The following is an 18662-nucleotide window of genomic DNA, read 5'->3' as shown; positions in this document are numbered from 1 at the left end:
TTTATATTTTAAATCAGCTTCTCACCTGGCTGCAGGCCAACAGCAGAAGCAAGGATGGTACCATAGGGCTATTCTCTCAGCTCTGCTGAGAGACCAGCTCCATGGATAGCTAATTTGGTAGAGCATGAGTCTCTGAATCTAAGGGTTGTTGGTTTGAGTCCCATGCTGGGCGAAAGATTCCTGCATAGCAGAAGGTTGGACTAGATGGTGCTTGTGGTCCTTTCCAACTCTATGACTCTATGATTCCTCCTCTCCCTTAGTTGTTTCCATTCAAGCTCATCATTTTACAAGCTTCGTGACTTGAACTAGCATTTCAATTTTTCATGGTCCCCTTACTTCCCCATCCCACTTTCCCTTTAGCTTGTGTGTAGACATGGACTCTCTTGTTTGTTAGTGATACTATGTAAGCTGCTCCATGAGTCTCTCAGGCTGAAGTTCAGAGTAAATTGGCTGAAGAAGAGAATGGAAAAGGAAAAGGTATCCTAGTTGTACCTAACTTTCCAATGAAGATTGGGTGTGGTGGTAGTGGGTGAAACTTATTTGACTTTTGGAGGGGGGCTTAGTCAATTTAAATTGATTTAAGGTAGCCTGGGGTCTTTTAAAGAAGTTTATTATTTTTAAAGTAGTTTAAAGGTAAAGCCTTTGAGAGGCTAGGAGGTGTTCCTGCCATACACTTCTTAACACAGCCAGAAGAATGTCCTGGAAATGATGCAGTGGGGTCCACCTCCCCCTGCAAAAAAACCCATAAAACATTCTGTTGGTTGAAAGTTCAGATCAGCCATGGTAAATAAGTTAAGTTTCCCTGTTAAGCAAACGATTTAGGTAAGGACAAGTCATGTTGCAGTGCATGGTTAGTCTAAGCCTCTTCCTTCAACAACTGTCAGAAGCCTGAGGAGGAAGCTGTGGCTGCCAAGTAAGGTGGAGAAGTGTTTTGCATATAAGCGTGGGATGTGTGAGGATTTGCAAGTGTATTAAGGCCTTTATCTGTTTGTGTTTGGAGAGTTTGCAGGGTTGTGGGCAGCTGGTTCCAACACTGTTCAACTATGGTTAATGTTAGCCAGTTTGTCACTTCAGAAGAAATGACAAACTGCAGTTGTGTAGAAGTGAAAACTTCTGTAGGCATATAGGAGGAGGAGAAAGGAGAGAGAAGTACACAAACTCAAGGCTTTCCTAGGCTAATTCATGCCACACTAAACTGTGCTTTCACATAACATCCGAATGCAATTTGTGTGAGTCTATAGAATTTATTTGCTGGTTATTTGACACAGAGATTATGCCTGGTGCTTTGGCTTGCAGTTTCTGTGCTTTTTGGTACATATGAGTCACTTTGTTAGTGGCTTAACACTTCTCTTGAATATTTGAACTTCTGTATGATGCATATTGGTATGTTTTGTGCATGCTATACAACTTGCTATAAAAGTTGGAATATGATGTTTAGCATATATACCCTGGACATGGCTAATCTGCTGGGACTTAGGTATGATTCTGGTGTAGTTCTGTAAGCTGCCTGGGTGGGATTCCGTTTGGGAACCATATGTAGAGCTCTGTGTGCTCTTTGAAAGCTGAGCAGGGTATATGTTGAAATAAATAAAAGTAAAAGATAAAATAAATAATGCTTCTTGCTTTTATTATATAATAAACAGAAGAGTGTTTATAGTTTTCTCAAATTTGCTTCAGAAATTTTCCTTAAAATGAACTTTAGATATTTTAGTAAATATGTTAAAGAAGGAAAAAAAGAAAGCACAAGATGCTCTTCTCCAACTCAGTGCTTCTCCCAAGGAGATCGCAACCTCAGAAAGTGAGATGTTTTCTGTCACTTTGGAAAATAGATCCAGTTTACTTCACAGGAGCACAGGTTAGTGGCTTCAGACTATTCTACAGTGTTTAATTACTATGTTCCATCCCTTGAGGTGCTGTACTTATGTGTATAATATAATAAAGGCTGACTGTAGTATTTCTGCATAATGTCTCTACTCTTTTGCTTCTACTTCATATATGCAGAAACGTTTGTTTGTCCAGCCACCTAGGTGTCATAAGTAGCTTTTACTCGGTGGAACATGTGATTGTAAAAATGTTACATGGGGGGGGGGGGGACACCAGAGAGACATTGCACACAACTTTGTAAATCAAGAAAATCTTTAATAAAAAATATTTTAAAAAGAAAAAAAGAAACGGCTATCAAGTCCTGGAACAGTGCCTGGATTAATTAATGGTCTGGAGAGCCAATAAACTGAAACAGGCAGATGCCCTGTGTTTGAGTGGTTTCTGAGTCTGGGAAATTGGTCATTTGCCTGTTCTGGATGGGGTTGCAGTCCCTCTGAAGGAACAGGTATGTAGCTTGTGGGTACTCATTGATCCAGCATTGTCACTGGAAGCTCGTGTCCTCAGCTTCTAGGAATAGTTTTTACCAGCTCTGGCCAGTAAACCAGTTACAACCATTCCCCGACAGGGATAGCTTGGCAACACTAGTTCATGCATTGGTAACCTCTAGACTTGATTGCTGTAAGGTTATTTACTTGGGGCTGCCTTTGAATTTTGTCAGAAACACACAACTAGTGTAAAACACTACTGCACAGTTTGCTCTCTGGGGCAAGCAGTTGACAACATGCGACATCTCTGTTGCACAGACTGCAAATTAGTTACTGAATTAGATTCAAGGTTTCACTCCTGGTGTATAAAGACCGGGGTATCTGGGAAGCCAGCTCTCCTTATACATTCCAACCTGTTGACTTGGATCTCTGGATGAAGATCCATTGATGATGCCACAAGTGCCTATGGTAAAACAAGCAGAGATTTGACCATATGCTTTTAGCATTGTGGCATCCATTCTCTGGAATTCCCTTCACCTAGAAGTGAAGCAAGCCCCAGTGTTATTTTTTCCATTTGTTGAAAACTTTGCCTTTTTATCTCTGTAGTTGTTATTTCTTGTTTATTATGTTTTAGTGCTGTTTGATTATCTGCATTATGTTTTATATGCTGTTTATGTACACCACTCTGCAGTTTTCTGGATGTAGATGTGTAAGATCGTCAGTGGTTGCTCATGAGTAATCAGCCAGAAGCCGAGCTTCTAACAACTTAAGTTCTTTATTGTGCAAATATTTACAGTGGAGCTAAAGTAAAAACGTCCATATCATCCCTCAGCAGAGTCCGGGAATGACCGTTTCCGGTTCTTGGTCCAGCACAGAAGGCGCGGGATTCTGAACCCCTGCCTCCCCCTTCCACGTCCTTCCTCCCTGCGAGCTCTCGGAGCGCGGGAAAAGGTCCCTGTTCCCCGCTTCCTGCTTGGTGCTGAGGCTCTGTGATCCTGACACAGCCCCCATCCTGACTCCCTGCTTCCATCTCCCCCTACCCACTGGAGGAGTGGTCTCCTCCTCCAGAGGAGGAGGATGACAAACTGCGGAGGGGGGGCGGTTCCCTGTACCGCAACGGACCTGGGAATGCTACCTGCTGGGGTGAGGGGGGTTTCCTGACAAGATGGTTTAGAAATTCTGAAATCAGTCAGTCTTACTGTGAGCTTTAATAAAGCAAATTATACTTAGGGAGGTTGTTCATTATATGGCTTACATTATCTATGGTAGGAGTGGGGAGCTGCCAGTCTGCTGGCCAAGTGTAGCCTCCTCATTTGGCCTGCAAGGCCATTTTGGGGAAGCTGTGCCCACTCACCTATCACATGACATACATGATGTCAGGGGCAGGTAAGAGATTTAATTCCCTGTAAAAGAAATGTGAATATCATCAAGGTACAAATACTACTATTTAATAATAAAAGGTGTAAAACATCCTTTCTCTTAGTTAAATGTCATGGTTTCTTTGAACAAATTTTGTGTTAAGTGAAATGAAATCTGATGATATCAATGGTTCACTACAGACCTTTCTTACAGTACAGGCATTTAAGCAGTCTGATAGGCCAGTTAAATTTTGGGGAGGAGGGCAGGAACTACGGTAAATCCTTCCTTTGTTATATTGAAGTAAAGGAAAGCTTGAATACTAAATGCTAGTACTGGAAAAAAGACCATATTGTTCTTTTTAACATAGCAGTGGTTTCAGTGTGTTTATGTTGTTTGAACATGTGTTCTAAATAGTTAAGTGGAACTATTCAGTGCTCTGGAAGTCCCTCCATGACTCACTGCATCCTTTTAACCATTTGAGATCCCCCCCCCATGAGTGCTGAAAGGCATCTGAGATAGAAGTTTTCATTCAAACAACATCCCATCATAAATAATGCTTCGGGGTTTTTAAAACTACCATCAAGTATTAGATGAGGAAATAAACAGCTGATCAAAAATAAACAGAGTTGTGTCCATAGGGATCCTAAGAAAAATGGAAGAGTCGTACCTTTGACATTACAATTTCAGAAGTTGTAGTCAGTTCAAAGCAGAATGACAAAAAATAGAAATGGAGACAATTTAAATGATGAAACTTGATCTTTATTTTTTTTACTAACACTAAGAAAAGTGAATAATAAGTAATCTCAAAAAGGATTAACATCTAATATGCAATGACAGTTTGAGAGCTAGAGCAACAGAACGGAAGAGCCTACTAATACTGAGTGGCAACAGGAGGGCAGGAGAGAACCCCCACAGCCTTACCAGTAGGAGATGCAAGATAGCTAAAGAGTGTGGTAACAATGCTTTAGATATGTAAATAAAGTCAGTATGCTACACAAAGCTAAACCTTCTGAAACTGTGGATTGCAACCCACAGATGGGTCCCAGAATATTTCAGGGAGGATTGCGCTATGAGGAGCTTTTTTTCATTTAGTATAATGGAAGGTGCCCCAAAGGTCATTTAATTCAACCTCTTGTCAATGCAAAAAAACTCTGAAGATCCAGTTCTGATGTAAGATTAATCCAAATTATGGCTTAATGCAAATGAGCAAGCATGTGGGTTCCCAGAGAGGAGATTGTGGCTGCTCCTCCCTGGCCAATTTGCTGTTGCACTGCACTAAGCTAAGTCATGGGTGTCATCTGGATTTGAGTTTGTTCTATGGTTTAGAGCTCATGGTTTGTCTGGGAGAGCTAAATGATGATCTCAGACACAGATAGCATGCTAAACCAAACCATAGCTTAGCTCAGCACAGCAGCAAAATGACCAGGGAAAAGAAAAGCTACTGCAATCTCCTTTCTGTAAACAACACAATTCAAACAAGAACAATTCAAAGTGTTGGTGTTGACCTTTAAAGCCCTAAATGGCCTCAGCCCAGTATACCTGAAGGAGTGTCTCTACCCCCATCATTCAGCCCGGACACTGAGGTCCAGCACCAAGGGCCATTGATGGTTCCCTCCCTGTGAGAAGTGAGGTTACAGGGAACCAGGCAGAGGGCCTTCTTGGTAGTGGCACCCATCCTGTGGAACGCCCTCCCACCAGATGTCAAGGAAACAAACAACTACCTGGCTTTTAGAAGACATCTGAAGGCAGCCCTGTTTAGAGAAGTTTTTAATGTCTGATGTTTTATTGTATTTTTAATATTTTGTTGGAAGCCGCCCAGAGTTACTGTGAAAATCCAGCCAGATGGACAGGGTATAAATAATAAAATATTATTATTATTATTATTATTATTATTATTATTATTATTATTATTAACAACAAAGAGACTGAGTTAAAAATGCAAGAACCAAATTTAAGTTCACCTTGATACTACTTGAATTAGGGTCATGAGACTAAGGCTGCAAAATTCCTAAACACTAAGAAGTGAACTTCATTACATGTAGTAGGAATTATATTTGAATAAACATGAACAGGAGTGCTCTGTTAATATTTTAAAATTGAATATCTGAAGGAACAAATTAATATCTGTTAAAAAGAGTCTATTGTGCTGTGTCAAGAAATCTTGCTTGTCAGGCCTAGTCTGCCTTGGAATCCTCTCATGCTCCATTATCAGTAGATGTCTTGGGTTTGATAAAATGAGTAGCTTGAGTCTGAGCCAATGGTATAGAACTCACAAGTAGACGTATGATATTAAAGCTAGGGTGTTTTTTCCATATAAATATTTTCCACATTTCACTTATTTTATGATTCCAGTTTACAATCAAGAAGAGATTTCCTATATGTTATTAAACTGCTATGTCATTTCTTTTCATTTTGTGGCATGTTATGTTTTCATTTGTTCCTGTAGGTAGTGTGAAATTTAATTGCCAGAAGGTGCTTTTTTCATAATTACTGCTTTCAAATTAGTGATATAAACCATTGTGAAGAACCTGAAACTTACAGCCACGTAAGAATTCTGTAAGAGTTATTCATGATCATTTGGATGGAATGGCCTAGGAAAAAGTAGATTTAATAACTGTTCTTTATACCTACTACAGTCAAAGGAGATAATCAAAGTAGTAAACAAAGTATGAAAATGAACATAAAAATAAAATTGACAATAATAGTTAAAATAGCTTCAACACAATTCAAGACTAAAACCAACATTTAAAAATGGGAGACATTTTTGTGGTAACAGTAAGATTAAACAGCAGCTGAATCAAAGACTCCTTTTTTGAAAAGAAAGTCTTGAAGTTAGATTTAACTTCCAAGAGCCGGGTGTTCCCCATAACAAGAGCCACAAAGCAGGTTTGGGGCAGCTTAGTCCCATGGGCCAAATGGGGCCCTCCAAGCCTGTCTATTCCTCCACACTCTCCCAATTTTATGCCTCCTCCGCAAGCCTCCTCCCCTCTCTCCAGGCCCCCGAACCTCCCAGGGTCCTTTTGCTATTTGCAATGTGTCCTTGAATTGTGATCATGTCTCCTTGCTTGTCCGGATAGAGACTGGTGATGTGTGTGTTGATACCTGTATGGCTGGAATGTAGCCTGCTGTACAAAGGTAAGAGTCACATCCATTGTACTTTCCACTTTTGCCTCTTGCATGCAGCCTCCAGAAGGTTTCCCACAATGCAATGCAGCCTCCAGAGTGCAACAAGGCTCCCTATCACTGCCCTAGAGAAAGCCCTATTGTGTATTGCCACCAACTGTACCTCAGAAGTCAGTTGCATGTGCAAGAGGACCACATCACTTGAGCTTAAAGGACAGACAGATTCTCAGAGGAGGGGATGGGTTTTCAAGTAAGGAAATCAGCCCCGAGTGCTCACTGAAAGGACAGATCCTGAAGCTGAGGCTCCAATACTTTGGCCACTTCATGAGAAGAGAAGACTCCCTGAAAAAGACCCTGATGTTGGGAAAGATTGAGGGCACAAGGAGAAGGGGACAACAGAAGACGAGATGGTTGGACTGTGTTCTTGAAGCTACTAACATGAATTAGTGGGAGGCACTGGAAGACAGGAGTGCCTGGCGTGTTCTGGTCCATGGGGTCATGAAGAGTCGGACATGACTAAACGACTAAACAACAACAACAACAACAATTTAGGGTTGATAATCAGCACCTTGAATTGAACTTGGAAAGGAATCAGCAGTCCAATCTTTTCTTGCACACCCAACGTCAACAGTAGATGGACACTCAGAACCCAGAGACTGCTGAACTGCATAGGGAGATGGGTTACTTAATTCGTGAAAAGTGGACAACTTCATTATCTTACTTTTATTTAGAGATAAAAGCATATGCTTGCCATCTTCTGTCTTGTCTGTCCAGCAAGCTTCTGGCAACATATATGAAACTCACAGATCATTACAAATATAAACTTGTAGAAATATAAATTTTTAAATGCCTTTATAATGTATACCTGTCATGCAAGTGAAAGCTGACTGATCTGACTGGAATGAAGAGAAGTCCTTCGTGTTCTAATCAATTCTTCCTTGGGCAAATAAAAGAGAGATCTGTTGCAGATTTAATTTGTAGTGTTCTCTTTCCCACTTAGTTAATTCTCTTCATTATCTTTCTTATCTATTTCCAATTGACTCATGAAAAGAGAGTCTGGCTGAAGCAGGAAAAGTAGAATTAACTCACAGACTCCATTTGATGGCAAAACCTCCTGGAACAAAGAATTAAAAACACTGGAGACAGCCTTATCCAGATGAGTTGAATGTGTTATTCTGGAATCCAACAAGAAGGCTGGAAAAACATGACCTTCAAATCTTAGAACACATTCAGTGAGATCTGACTACACATCTTGATCAGAAATAAATACACAGAGGAGGTCGGACAAAGCAGCCAATAGCAACCTTTCCAACATTCATAAAACACTAGACCACCTAACTTTATCATCTGTTGACTTTGGCCACTGAATGTTATTATCTGCCTTGGTTTTCTTTTTTAAAATAGTTTTACTCTCTTAATTTCACTTCTCTGTTAATGGTTGTGTGTGTGTCACTATTTTTAATGAACAGATAATCTGAACTAGGGAACAAGGGCGCTCTCTTGTTATGTGGCCTAAGATTTTTTCCCCTCTCAATCTCCAGATGTCCTTTTAGCAGCAACAGATACCTTGACGATGCTTTATGAGCTAGATTTGATCCCTCCTTCTTGCAGACTACGTTAGTGGCATTTGCTGCAGTTGAACTCATGGTAAATTTTGGTATTAGCTCAATAGTAGAAGAAAAGCCACAACTTAAAACTCCACACAGCAAGAATTTAGCTGGCAGAAATGTAAAGGATGAAGGAAGGCAGTGTGGTTAATGATCTAACTTGAGTGGATTCCTTTTTATCAGAAATCACACATTTTTAATTGGCACAATATCACAAATAAAGACACAAATGCCAATAGTGTGAAAATAAAAAAGTTGTTAAAGATATGCAGCTGGTATTCATTTCAACAGTTCTCAAAACAATCCATTATTATACCATTTTTATAGGATTAATTCCAATGATGTCAAATAAACACAATCAGCATCTGCTGGTCCTGCTGGAGACCACATTCCCCAAACTGATCTCTGACTAGGACTTAGCTGAGCTAGAGAAAGGCTTCTTCTTGTTGTCTTTCTTGTTGGAAGCCATTGCCCACTCTTAGGCTCTTGCTTCAGAGCCCACAGCAACAAGGAGGGAAAGGACTGCTGCCCAACAGTGGCAGCTCTGGGGGAAGAATGAGCAAGCCTGAAATTGAACTAGCAAGTTCAGTGTGTGTGTTTGTGTGTTACTGTTTTTACTATTCTGTTGGGAGCTGCCCAGAGTGGCTGGGGAAACCCAGCCAGATGGGAGGGGTATAAATAATAAAATTGTATTATTGTTGTTGTGAATGTGAATAGGGGGCCCCACCTGGAGTCGCTTGCCCTGAACCCACAGAAACCCAGAACCAGCCTTGATTCCAAATGATGGGGCTGATTGCAGTTGTAGTCCAAAAGATCTGGAAGGTACAAGGTGGTTAAAGGTTGATTTACTTAATCCATCAGAGTCTCCCAAGTTTCTATTGTAGAAGTTTCCTTACGTAAGACATGGCTGATGGTTGCTTTTTGTCCACATTTTTCTTACCGTTCACCCATGTGTTTTTGACAGGATGTGGATTCATTTTGAGAAATGTTACACTGTGTGAGAGAGAAAGAATGGCTTGTTCAACACCCAGTGAACTCCATAGCTGAACAAAGACATGATTTATTAGAATCTTCACAAATGGGTTCCATGGAGCAGAATTCTTAAACCTTGGGCCCCCAGACATTGGTCTACAACCTGCAGCATCCCTATCCCGCTTAGCCAATAGTCAGGAATGATGAGAGTGGGAGTCCTTCAACATCTGGGGACCCAAGGTTGAGGTAGACAACTAGTACAAAGCCCATGGGAGAGCCAGTGTGGTGTAGTGGTTAAGAGTGTTAGACTCGTAATCTGGTGAACCGGGTTCGCGTCTCCGCTCCTCCACATGCAGCTGCTGGGTGACCTTGGGCTAGTCACACTTCTCTGAAGTCTCTCAGCCCCACTCACCTCACAGAGTGTTTGTTGTGGGGGAGGAAGGGAAAGGAGAATGTTAGCCGCTTTGAGACTCCTTCGGGTAGTGAAAAGCGGGATATCAAATCCAAACTCTTCTTCATGGACCTTAATAGTATAGGCATGCCTGAAGAAAAAGATTACTACTGATTTCATTCATTTGTGCTGTGTTGTTTGTACAGTGAGCATCATGTCCTGAAATGATCTCCTCCTTAATCCTGAGGGGGGAGGACTTGTCCTAGATCTTTATTAGATGTTTGTACTGATTTAAGAGCTTTTTTTGGTATTGGCTGATTTAAAAGTTCTGCTTTATAGTAAAAGGAACCTGTTGAAATCAGTGGCAAATCCCCAGTTAATTTTTTTTAAAGCATCCAAAGGCTATTTAAAAACAACCTACTAATTATAATTGGTACATTAAGAAAATAAATTGCTCAGCAATGTCTTGTATCACAGATAAAGAATCATTATGATATGCTGTTTCTTTTGCAGAAGAAAATAATTCTCAGTTACAAAAAAGACTGAACGTAAAACTCTAGAGCTGTTTCATGAAATGCGCTTTAAGGCTATATTGAAGGATTTTATCTTTTTGAGGCAAGTTGGTTAGTTAATTATTATGTTTCATTTGGAATCCTTTTTTGTGTGAAGATTTTAGCATTCCTTTGTTTTTAATAGATGTGCTTTAGACTAAAAATTATTGGGAAGGAGTTTATAGAGTTGCGTGTGCATATCTCCTGTTTTGCAGAGGCTTCCCTCATTAAGGCTAAGTGCAGATAGAATATTCCCAAACTGTTCTGATCATGGTTTTCATGTACCATCATGGTCTCTCCTCCCCTCTCTTTAACTAAGATTGCCTAACTCTCCCTAACTAAGATTGCCCTCATGAACAGAATTTTAAAGCAGAGTTTTGAAGTGGGTTATTAAAAGCCCTGCAATTCCTTGCTACTAGGAAACAACAATAAAACAATAAAATTGGTGGGATGGAAAAGAAGCTGGAAGCAAAACTTAACTGTCATTACAGACTAGATTTTAAAACCAGAAGTGGAATGTCCAAGGTTTCTGTTGGGAATATAAATGTTTCTTTAAATGTGGAAATACTGAAAAGGGATGTTGGGGGTTGGGGTTTTCTATGCAGACATCCTATTCTGTTTAAGCAGGTTTATTTAATTAACTAGATTCTGGTGCAGAATTGTTTACAGCTGTAGGATCTATCGCAGCAGGCTGCATTTTGAAATAGGATTGTATGACTAGTAGTTTCCATAATGTATCATAACTTTTTATCTTAGTAGAAATTGGTGACTTAAAAGTATCAGACAACTATGCAGGTGCTTGAGAATAATTGCCATATTTTAGTAGCAAGGCTTTAAGACTTCTAGCAAAAAAATTGGCAGTTTGTATGCTTTTTTCTTGTAGGAAGAGATGTATAAAGGTGTCTTCAAAGTGGATGCTTGTCCAAGCAGGTTGCCAAAAGAGCCTCGGGAGCAGCTTTACTTAGTACTTCTTCCTTGCAGATGCAGAGTAACTTAGGCACCAAAACAGTCATTCACACATGCTTTTTCCCAGCATTAATGTAAATCTTTATCTTAGGGATAGTTCAGACATTAGTGAGCTAGAGATTTGTGTTTGCCCATCAGCAAGACTGTAACCATCAGGCAAACTGCACATTTGACTCTTGGCATAAATATGTATGTCCATATTTACATATGTGTGTGTTTTCTGTAGTTGCTCCCCTCAAATAGGTGAAGAGGAACATACCGTATTTTTCTGTGTATAAGACTAGGTTCCCCCCCCCCAAATAAAATAATGTCAAAAATTAGTTTCTCTCAGTTTCTCCTGTTTTGAATCTTAAATTTAGTTCTCCCAATTTCCACATCAGTCTGTGGTGTTTTTTTTTAAGTTCTCATGACTTACTATTTCATTTTTACACAGCTATGTCTAATGCTTTTGGAATCAATTCCCCCTCATATAATGTACTGTACTTCTTTGCAATTTATAATGCCATTTTCCTAAAGTGATGCACTTTCCCCTTATATACACTTTTTGTACATATTTTTGTTTTGAGAATCACATCCCTAAATTATTGAGACATACTACCTCAACACTTAAATTTTAGCACAGTGATCATAGTTTTAAGCTACCAGTTTCTGATGTAAATTCTGAAGAAACAGTTTGGAATTGCACAACAAATTATAAAAGGTAAACTGAAACAGCATTTATATAGATAGCAGTCCATCATTGTTTGCTGTTCTGCATCAGGCACACTTAAAATTTCATTTCTTTCCTTGAAATAAATGTAATGAAGAAAATTAGTGAAGTGTCATTGAAACTTAATCAAGATCAGATTTCCAAACTCATTAAGTGTCATTGCTTCTTGGGAACATTAAGATTTCTAAATTAGATTAAAGCTCCCATTTTAAGCCTTAGAGGATTTGAAATGTTGCTTTTAAATCTAGATTAATTGCTACAATCCGCTTTAGTTGCGTCATTCCCATATAGTCTTGTGTTCTCTGTAATAGGCATTTGTACCTAAGGCGAATAATCAGGCATGATTAATGAAATACCATGAATGTTTGTGGAAGATTAATAGAATTTCAGAAAACATTTCTTTTATATTTCGACCAACCTGTCTGTGTAAATAACATTAAGTGCACATTTTTCCTGTGGTACAGATTAGTGAGAAATCTTCCTGCTCATGTGGTGAGCTTTTTCCTATGTTGCGTGATTTACAGAGTGAAATTCACTCCTTAAATAAAGCCTCATAAAATGTCTATCCACCAATGATTTTTTAGAGGAAATTGATGTTGTTAGTATTGGATACTGTCATTTTCAAACACTCCACAAAACACCACAGTCTTACTGCGGGAGTTCATTTTAATGTAGTGACACACTACCTCAGCTTTGGACATTAATTTCCAGGAAAATATACCCTCTTGCTTTCTTAATACTTTTATTATTTAAGAAACGAATGAAAACATTAAAATAATAACAATAACAGGAAATGAAATGAAAACATATTGGCATTCAAAGTAAATGAAATAAATTGCAAATGAAATAAAAATTATATGAATGCTATAAACCAAAAAAAGTTTTTCCAAGGTGTCTAATGTTAGATACATCTAGAAATAAATTTTATAGAGTTCCTAATAATGCATGTGGGAGAATATTTCCTTGTTGCATTTATATATTATGAACACAGTCCATTTTTCAAAATACTCTCTTGATTTTAACATCTTTTCTCCAAGCTTGTATGATGAAAATGCCAGTTTGCACCATTATAGCACATAAGTAATTTTCTGGATATGTTGTACTTGCCAGTTCTCATGGCCATTCGTAACATTACAGAGCTACCATGAATTGACTGTGCCCTACAGTTTTGCTAAAGTGAAGTGGTTTGGATTATTCAAAGATACAGAAATTGCCAGATATGACATTGTAGTTAAGCCAAGTTTTTGAAGCCTTTTGAGGACTTACTGAATTGTAATCTTATTCTACGATAAAGCAACCGCACAACTGTTTTCCCTGCACAAGAAGAGCATAAAAAGTCAACTCATAGTGATTCTGCAATACCAAATATGGTTGTGGGAATCATTACGAAGACATTTTCAGCTAGCTTTTGTAGCCATGAAGTGCATTATTTTCTGACAAGTAATGGTGCATATAGTATAATAGAAACAGAGATACTTTCACAGCCTTTCTTAAATTACATATTCTCTCCAACACAAGCATCAATGCTGGGAGAACGTTTGGAAACCTGTGATAATGTGAAAGGAATGTGTGAACTCAAGTTCGTTGCATTTGCACTGGATATATATTGTATATTACTATGGACTCTCAAAAAAAAACTTCTTTTAGAAGGCGTGTTTTCTTATTTCTCTGCAAATGTTGCTATCTTATAAAGAGATGCTCATATAATGTTGTAACCAGATGAAAGCTAACCCTTTGCTTCAAGCTCATCAGACCTATGCCAGATTCCGTAGGCACAATGAATCATGATAATTATACATGGGTGAGAGCATTTCATAGCTGTTTAAGGATGGGTTGTTTGCAACAGTGTGAATCTAGGACATAAAAAGAATTGTCTATAGCATTTGGAATCCATTTACCTTGGACAGTGCACCAAAGACTTCATTTTTCGTTCCTCCAAGGGAAAAGATGACTCCTCATCAAAACAAATTAAAGCTGGTCAAAGGAAACTTTAAAAGAAATGAATTGAAAGCATTTGAGACTGGAAGAAAAAGCAGCTAAAGAGTTACACCACTGCTTCATGCACTATAGCCCTTAGACAACATGATCCCCAAAAGAACATTTCAGATGGCTTCTAAGCCTTGAGGTTCATTTTGAGTTGTAGCTTCCTGAAGACTGCTTTGACCCCCCTGTGCAAAATATTGCCTGTCCTTTTTTCTCCTGTTTCCCTGAAACAGCACTTTGGAATAGTTCTTTATATTTCTTTATATCTTAATCACTGAGATAGAGATTAAATGCAAGGTGTTCCTTCAGGAAGACCAATATAAATCATGGCAGTACCAGTAGGGCAGGCATGGCCAAACTTGGCCCTCCAGATGTTTTGGGACTACAACTCTCATCATCCCTATCTAACAGGACCAGTAGTCAGGATGATGGGAATTGTAGCCCCAAAACATCTGGAGGGCCAAGTTTGGCCATGCCTGCTGTAGGGTGTCAGTATATTACTAGTTGTTCCTATGACCAATAAGATTGTTACATACTGATGAGACAAACTATGATTGATATACTTCCTACTGAAGTATGGGCACAACTCCTACAGCAGATTCAAGACGGAATAGGATTTTACAATACCTTTATAACATACTGGAGGTATAGCTTGTATTTCTGTGTCAATACTGTTGCTCTGCATCTTCCATCTCTATCGTGAATTTTCTATGAGTTACAGGTAGGTAGCTGTGTTGGTCTGCCATAGTCAGAACAAAATAAAATAAAAAATTCATACCAACTAAGTTTGTTCTTGGTATGAGCTTTCGTGTGCATGGTATCTGAAGAAGTGTGCATGCACACGAAAGCTCATACCAAGAACAAACTTAGTTGGTCTCTAAGGTGCTACTGGAAGGAATTTTTTATTTTACAGTATTTGGTTTTGCTATGAGTGTAGCGTCTGCGATAAAATGCTTTCTCTTTCTGTGTGCAGTTCATGGCATTACCAGCAACTCTAGTGCTGAATTAGCTCTTTCTGTGCCAATAAATATGTGCAGATTCCTTTGGCAAGATCTGCCACCTGGCATTCCAGCAAACCTCATTGCAGGTGTTTGTGAGGAAGTGAGAGAATAGAGGGAGTGGTGCCACCAGGGTGCTGTGCTAATGCTCCTGCCTCCGCCTCCCAGTCTAGAGACTGCAGCAGGGTTCCCCAAACTAAGGCCCGGGGGCCGGATGCGGCCCAATCGCCTTCTAAATGTGGCCCGCGCACTATCCGGGAATCAGCATGTTTTTACATGAGTAGAATGTATCCTTTTATTTAAAATGCATCTCTGGGTTATTTGTGGGGCATAGGAATTCATTCATATATATTTTTCAAACTATAGTCCGCCCCCCCCCAAGGTCTGAGGGACAGTGGACCGGCCCCCTGCTGAAAAAGTTGGCTGACCCCTGGACTGCAGTGACTGTACTTCTTCCCCATGAGGATTGCAGTAGAACAGTTTGTTGTGCTGTGTGCATCTGGGCCATGATCCTGCAGGGGAAAGTGCTCATGAGTGTTTGCCCAGCAGTAGTTGGGGCGGAAGACCTGACCTTTGCCAGTAGAAAGTGTACCTGTGTGTGCGCGTGCGCGCGTGTGAATACCTCCTCTGTGTGGTAGACACAGCTCCCTGCTGGAGGGGAAGAGTGCTATGCCAATACAATTCAGACAAGGCACACTATTCAACATATTGCAAAGAGGGTGGGAAAAGACATGGGAAACAGTTACAATGGTTATATTTTGCAGCATGGCTGCTCCTTTCTCTTGCTTACCAGCATCCGTTGTTCTGTCCTCATATGCCCAGTTGGTGGAACGGGATTAGGTATTGGATGTTTGTGTCTGGAGATCTGAGGAAGAGTACCTGTCAGAGTTCTAGGAAAGGAAGTGTTAACAATGTGCTAAGGAAGGAAATCTCATTTGCTCGCCTTTTTGGTGCACTCAAATTGCGTCCACCCAATTCCCAGATAACAGGACCCAGGAGGGCCATTTGCTTCTTAGAGCAATGTCTTAGCTTGCTTTGCCATGCATAGCACATGCTGTGACTTTTAATCTCACCTTGCCTAACAGTCTGAGCATTAAAGATTATGGCAGAATCCATATTCTTTAGTTCAAGCTCTTCATCCAATAATAGCCAGGACAATTTCCTTGTAGGGCACTACAGGTGAAACTCGAAAAATTAGAATATCGTGGAAAAGTTCATTTATGTAAGCAATTGTTTTCATTAGCTACTGGAGTTTAATATATGAAATAGACTCATGACATGCAAAGCGAGATATGTCAAGCCTTTGTTATAATTGTGATGATTATGGTGTACAGCTGATGAAAACCCCAAAGTTGAGATTGTTAATTTGGGGTTCTCATCAGCCATAATCATCACAATTATAACAAATAAAGGCTTGGCGTATCTCGCTTAGCATGTCATGAGTCTATCTCATATATTAGTTTCACCTTTTAAGTTGAATTACTGAAAGAAATGAACCTTTCCACGATATTCTAATTTTTTGAGTTTCACCTGTATATACTGGTGTTGGTGTGCTGTAGTTGGGTGCTGAATTGCACCATATCCTGTGCTCTTTTATCATGGTGATGTGGGCAGGATGGAATTCTATTGGTGGGGGGGGGGGGATTTGCATCAAGTCTGGGGCTGACTGCATAAAATTTTGCAATTGACTGGGGTGTCACCTTACTCCGAAGGAGTATAAGATATGGTATGAGCATGCTCCTTCCCCCACCTTGCCTATGTCTTGCTTTCTACTTCATCCCATTTAACTATTCCACTAGTGTATCTTTACCAGTAAAACAGCTCCACTGGCAGGGTGTTCCACCAACAGCTGTCATAGCTTTATTGTGTCTAGCATCCCACTGATATAGTACACCTTCTGCCGAATCCTGTGACACCTCAGCAAGCTTTATAACACATAGTTTCCCTGCACTGGCACTAATTCTAAATTTCCAGTTCTTTAGGCTGCTGAGATTGCCAGGAAGGGCTGTAATAGAGCATAAAACACCACTGTATTAAGATAAATATATTCAAATTTATTACACATAGCCCTGAGAAGTAAAGACAGAAGGCCTATGATTGATCATTCCACACAAAGTATGAATCCATCATATTAGCAGAACTGGTCCAGGTGGATTTTTAAAAATGGCTGGAAGATGAGAACTCATATAGTTCAGAATAAACAGCGATGATGTGGAAAAGGTGTCTTACATCAATCTTATCTCAGCGGAGAAGTATATTTATAGATGAAGCAAGACTTGTTAGACTCAAAGCTAGAGGCAGTGGGGGTAGACACTCTAATGTGCTATTGGCAAAAATAGAGAATTGTTCCTGTTAGCTGGTGGTTAGTAAGAGTCGGTTTCAAGTGTATGAAATGCAGACTTCCAGATCATTGTTTGAGGAATGGACACCTTAGAAGAACTATTTTGTGTCTGTCTTCTTTGTTCCTTTCTGCTGTATGCCACAATGTTAAGCATTAAACATGGCAGTCACAGTTCTTTTTCATGTCATGCCCTTTTCTTATTTCTGCTTGGTTGCCCTTGCACCACTTGTCCTCCCGCTATCTCCTGATCTTTTTACTTATGTGGCACTCCCCAGTAAATCATGGGGCTAATTGAGCACAGTGCTGGAGAGGACACTTGGGTACAATTTCTTAATGGCCCACTGCACCTCACCATTCCATAGTGGGACTAGGAACTCAGAAGAATTGCCAGCATTGGCTACTGGAAAATCTCCCAGAGTATTCTGGAATCCATTGGTTCCCATGAGTCTCCAGGATCAGGTCCCCCACCCCTGCAAGTTATTACTATTGTGTAGTATTGCTATTAGCAATAATCTTAGGATTAATTATTAATTTCTCATACATTCCGACAGAATGCCACCTGCTGCCTGTAAAGAGCTTTTAGGTTAGATCAAACCAGGAAGACTCAATAAAGGGAATACTGCATAGGGAAAGACAGAAGACAAACATACACTGAGGGACTTCAGAGGTGCAAAGTATTTTGTGTTAATTACATAACAATATTTTGAATTATTTCTGTACTGATGCTAGTTCTACAAGTTTCTGGTATGCAGGGACATTGATACGTTAGCTGTCTGCTCAGCTGCAACCACAACATCTCTCAGAGGGGGAAAAAGTGCTACGATACTTTAAAGACTTGGAAATGTCATTGGGTTGTAAAGGCATTAGTCTACTTCATCCAGTGTGCCATAGCACCCTGGGCTCCTTGAATGATGGTCAGGGGTACTACGGGCAACACTGGCCTCTGTCCCTCTTTCCTTTCCTCCCTCCTCTGATGCCTTATCATGTCTCTGCCTCCCAAAGGCTTACACAGCTGTTCGTTGCAGCAGGCCTGGCTACAAACTCCCCAGGCGAATTGTGCCTCTCGGGCTGGCCAGGATGTACTTCCCAGGCCCCTGTGGTGCAGTGTGAGGAGGCAGCTCTCTTTGGGGCAAGGGGGGACGGAAGCAGCTCAGAGACGAGGGGCGGCAGCAGCAGCTGCCCAGAAGACTCCCAAGGAGAGGGGAGAACAGAGGAGGTTGAGGGAACACTCCACAAGGGAGGGTGTTGGAAAAAGGATGAGAGGCTGACATAACTCGGCTTCTGAGCCCCACAGGGGTACCACAGAAAGAAGGTAGTTGGTTAAGGGAGCCATGGACCCAAAAATGTTGAGAA

The 18662-nt window shown here is 40.2% G+C and overlaps 1 protein-coding gene across 1 annotated transcript in view; it reads left to right on the top strand.

Moving 5' to 3' along the window:
- KIF6 (kinesin family member 6) overlaps window positions 1–18662 on the top strand; it is a 148041-nt gene that overhangs the window by 61934 nt on the left and 67445 nt on the right. The window contains exon 13 of the mRNA XM_033144588.1: window positions 1703–1855. Within this exon, the coding sequence (XP_033000479.1) occupies window positions 1703–1855 (153 nt within the window). The remainder of the gene's footprint in view (window positions 1–1702; window positions 1856–18662) is intronic.

The sequence above is a fragment of the Lacerta agilis genome, chromosome 3 (assembly GCF_009819535.1).
Source record: "Lacerta agilis isolate rLacAgi1 chromosome 3, rLacAgi1.pri, whole genome shotgun sequence".
Classification (NCBI taxonomy): domain Eukaryota; kingdom Metazoa; phylum Chordata; class Lepidosauria; order Squamata; family Lacertidae; genus Lacerta; species Lacerta agilis.
Note: the sequence above shows the minus strand (reverse complement) of the source record. Positions and strands in the feature narration are given on the sequence as shown.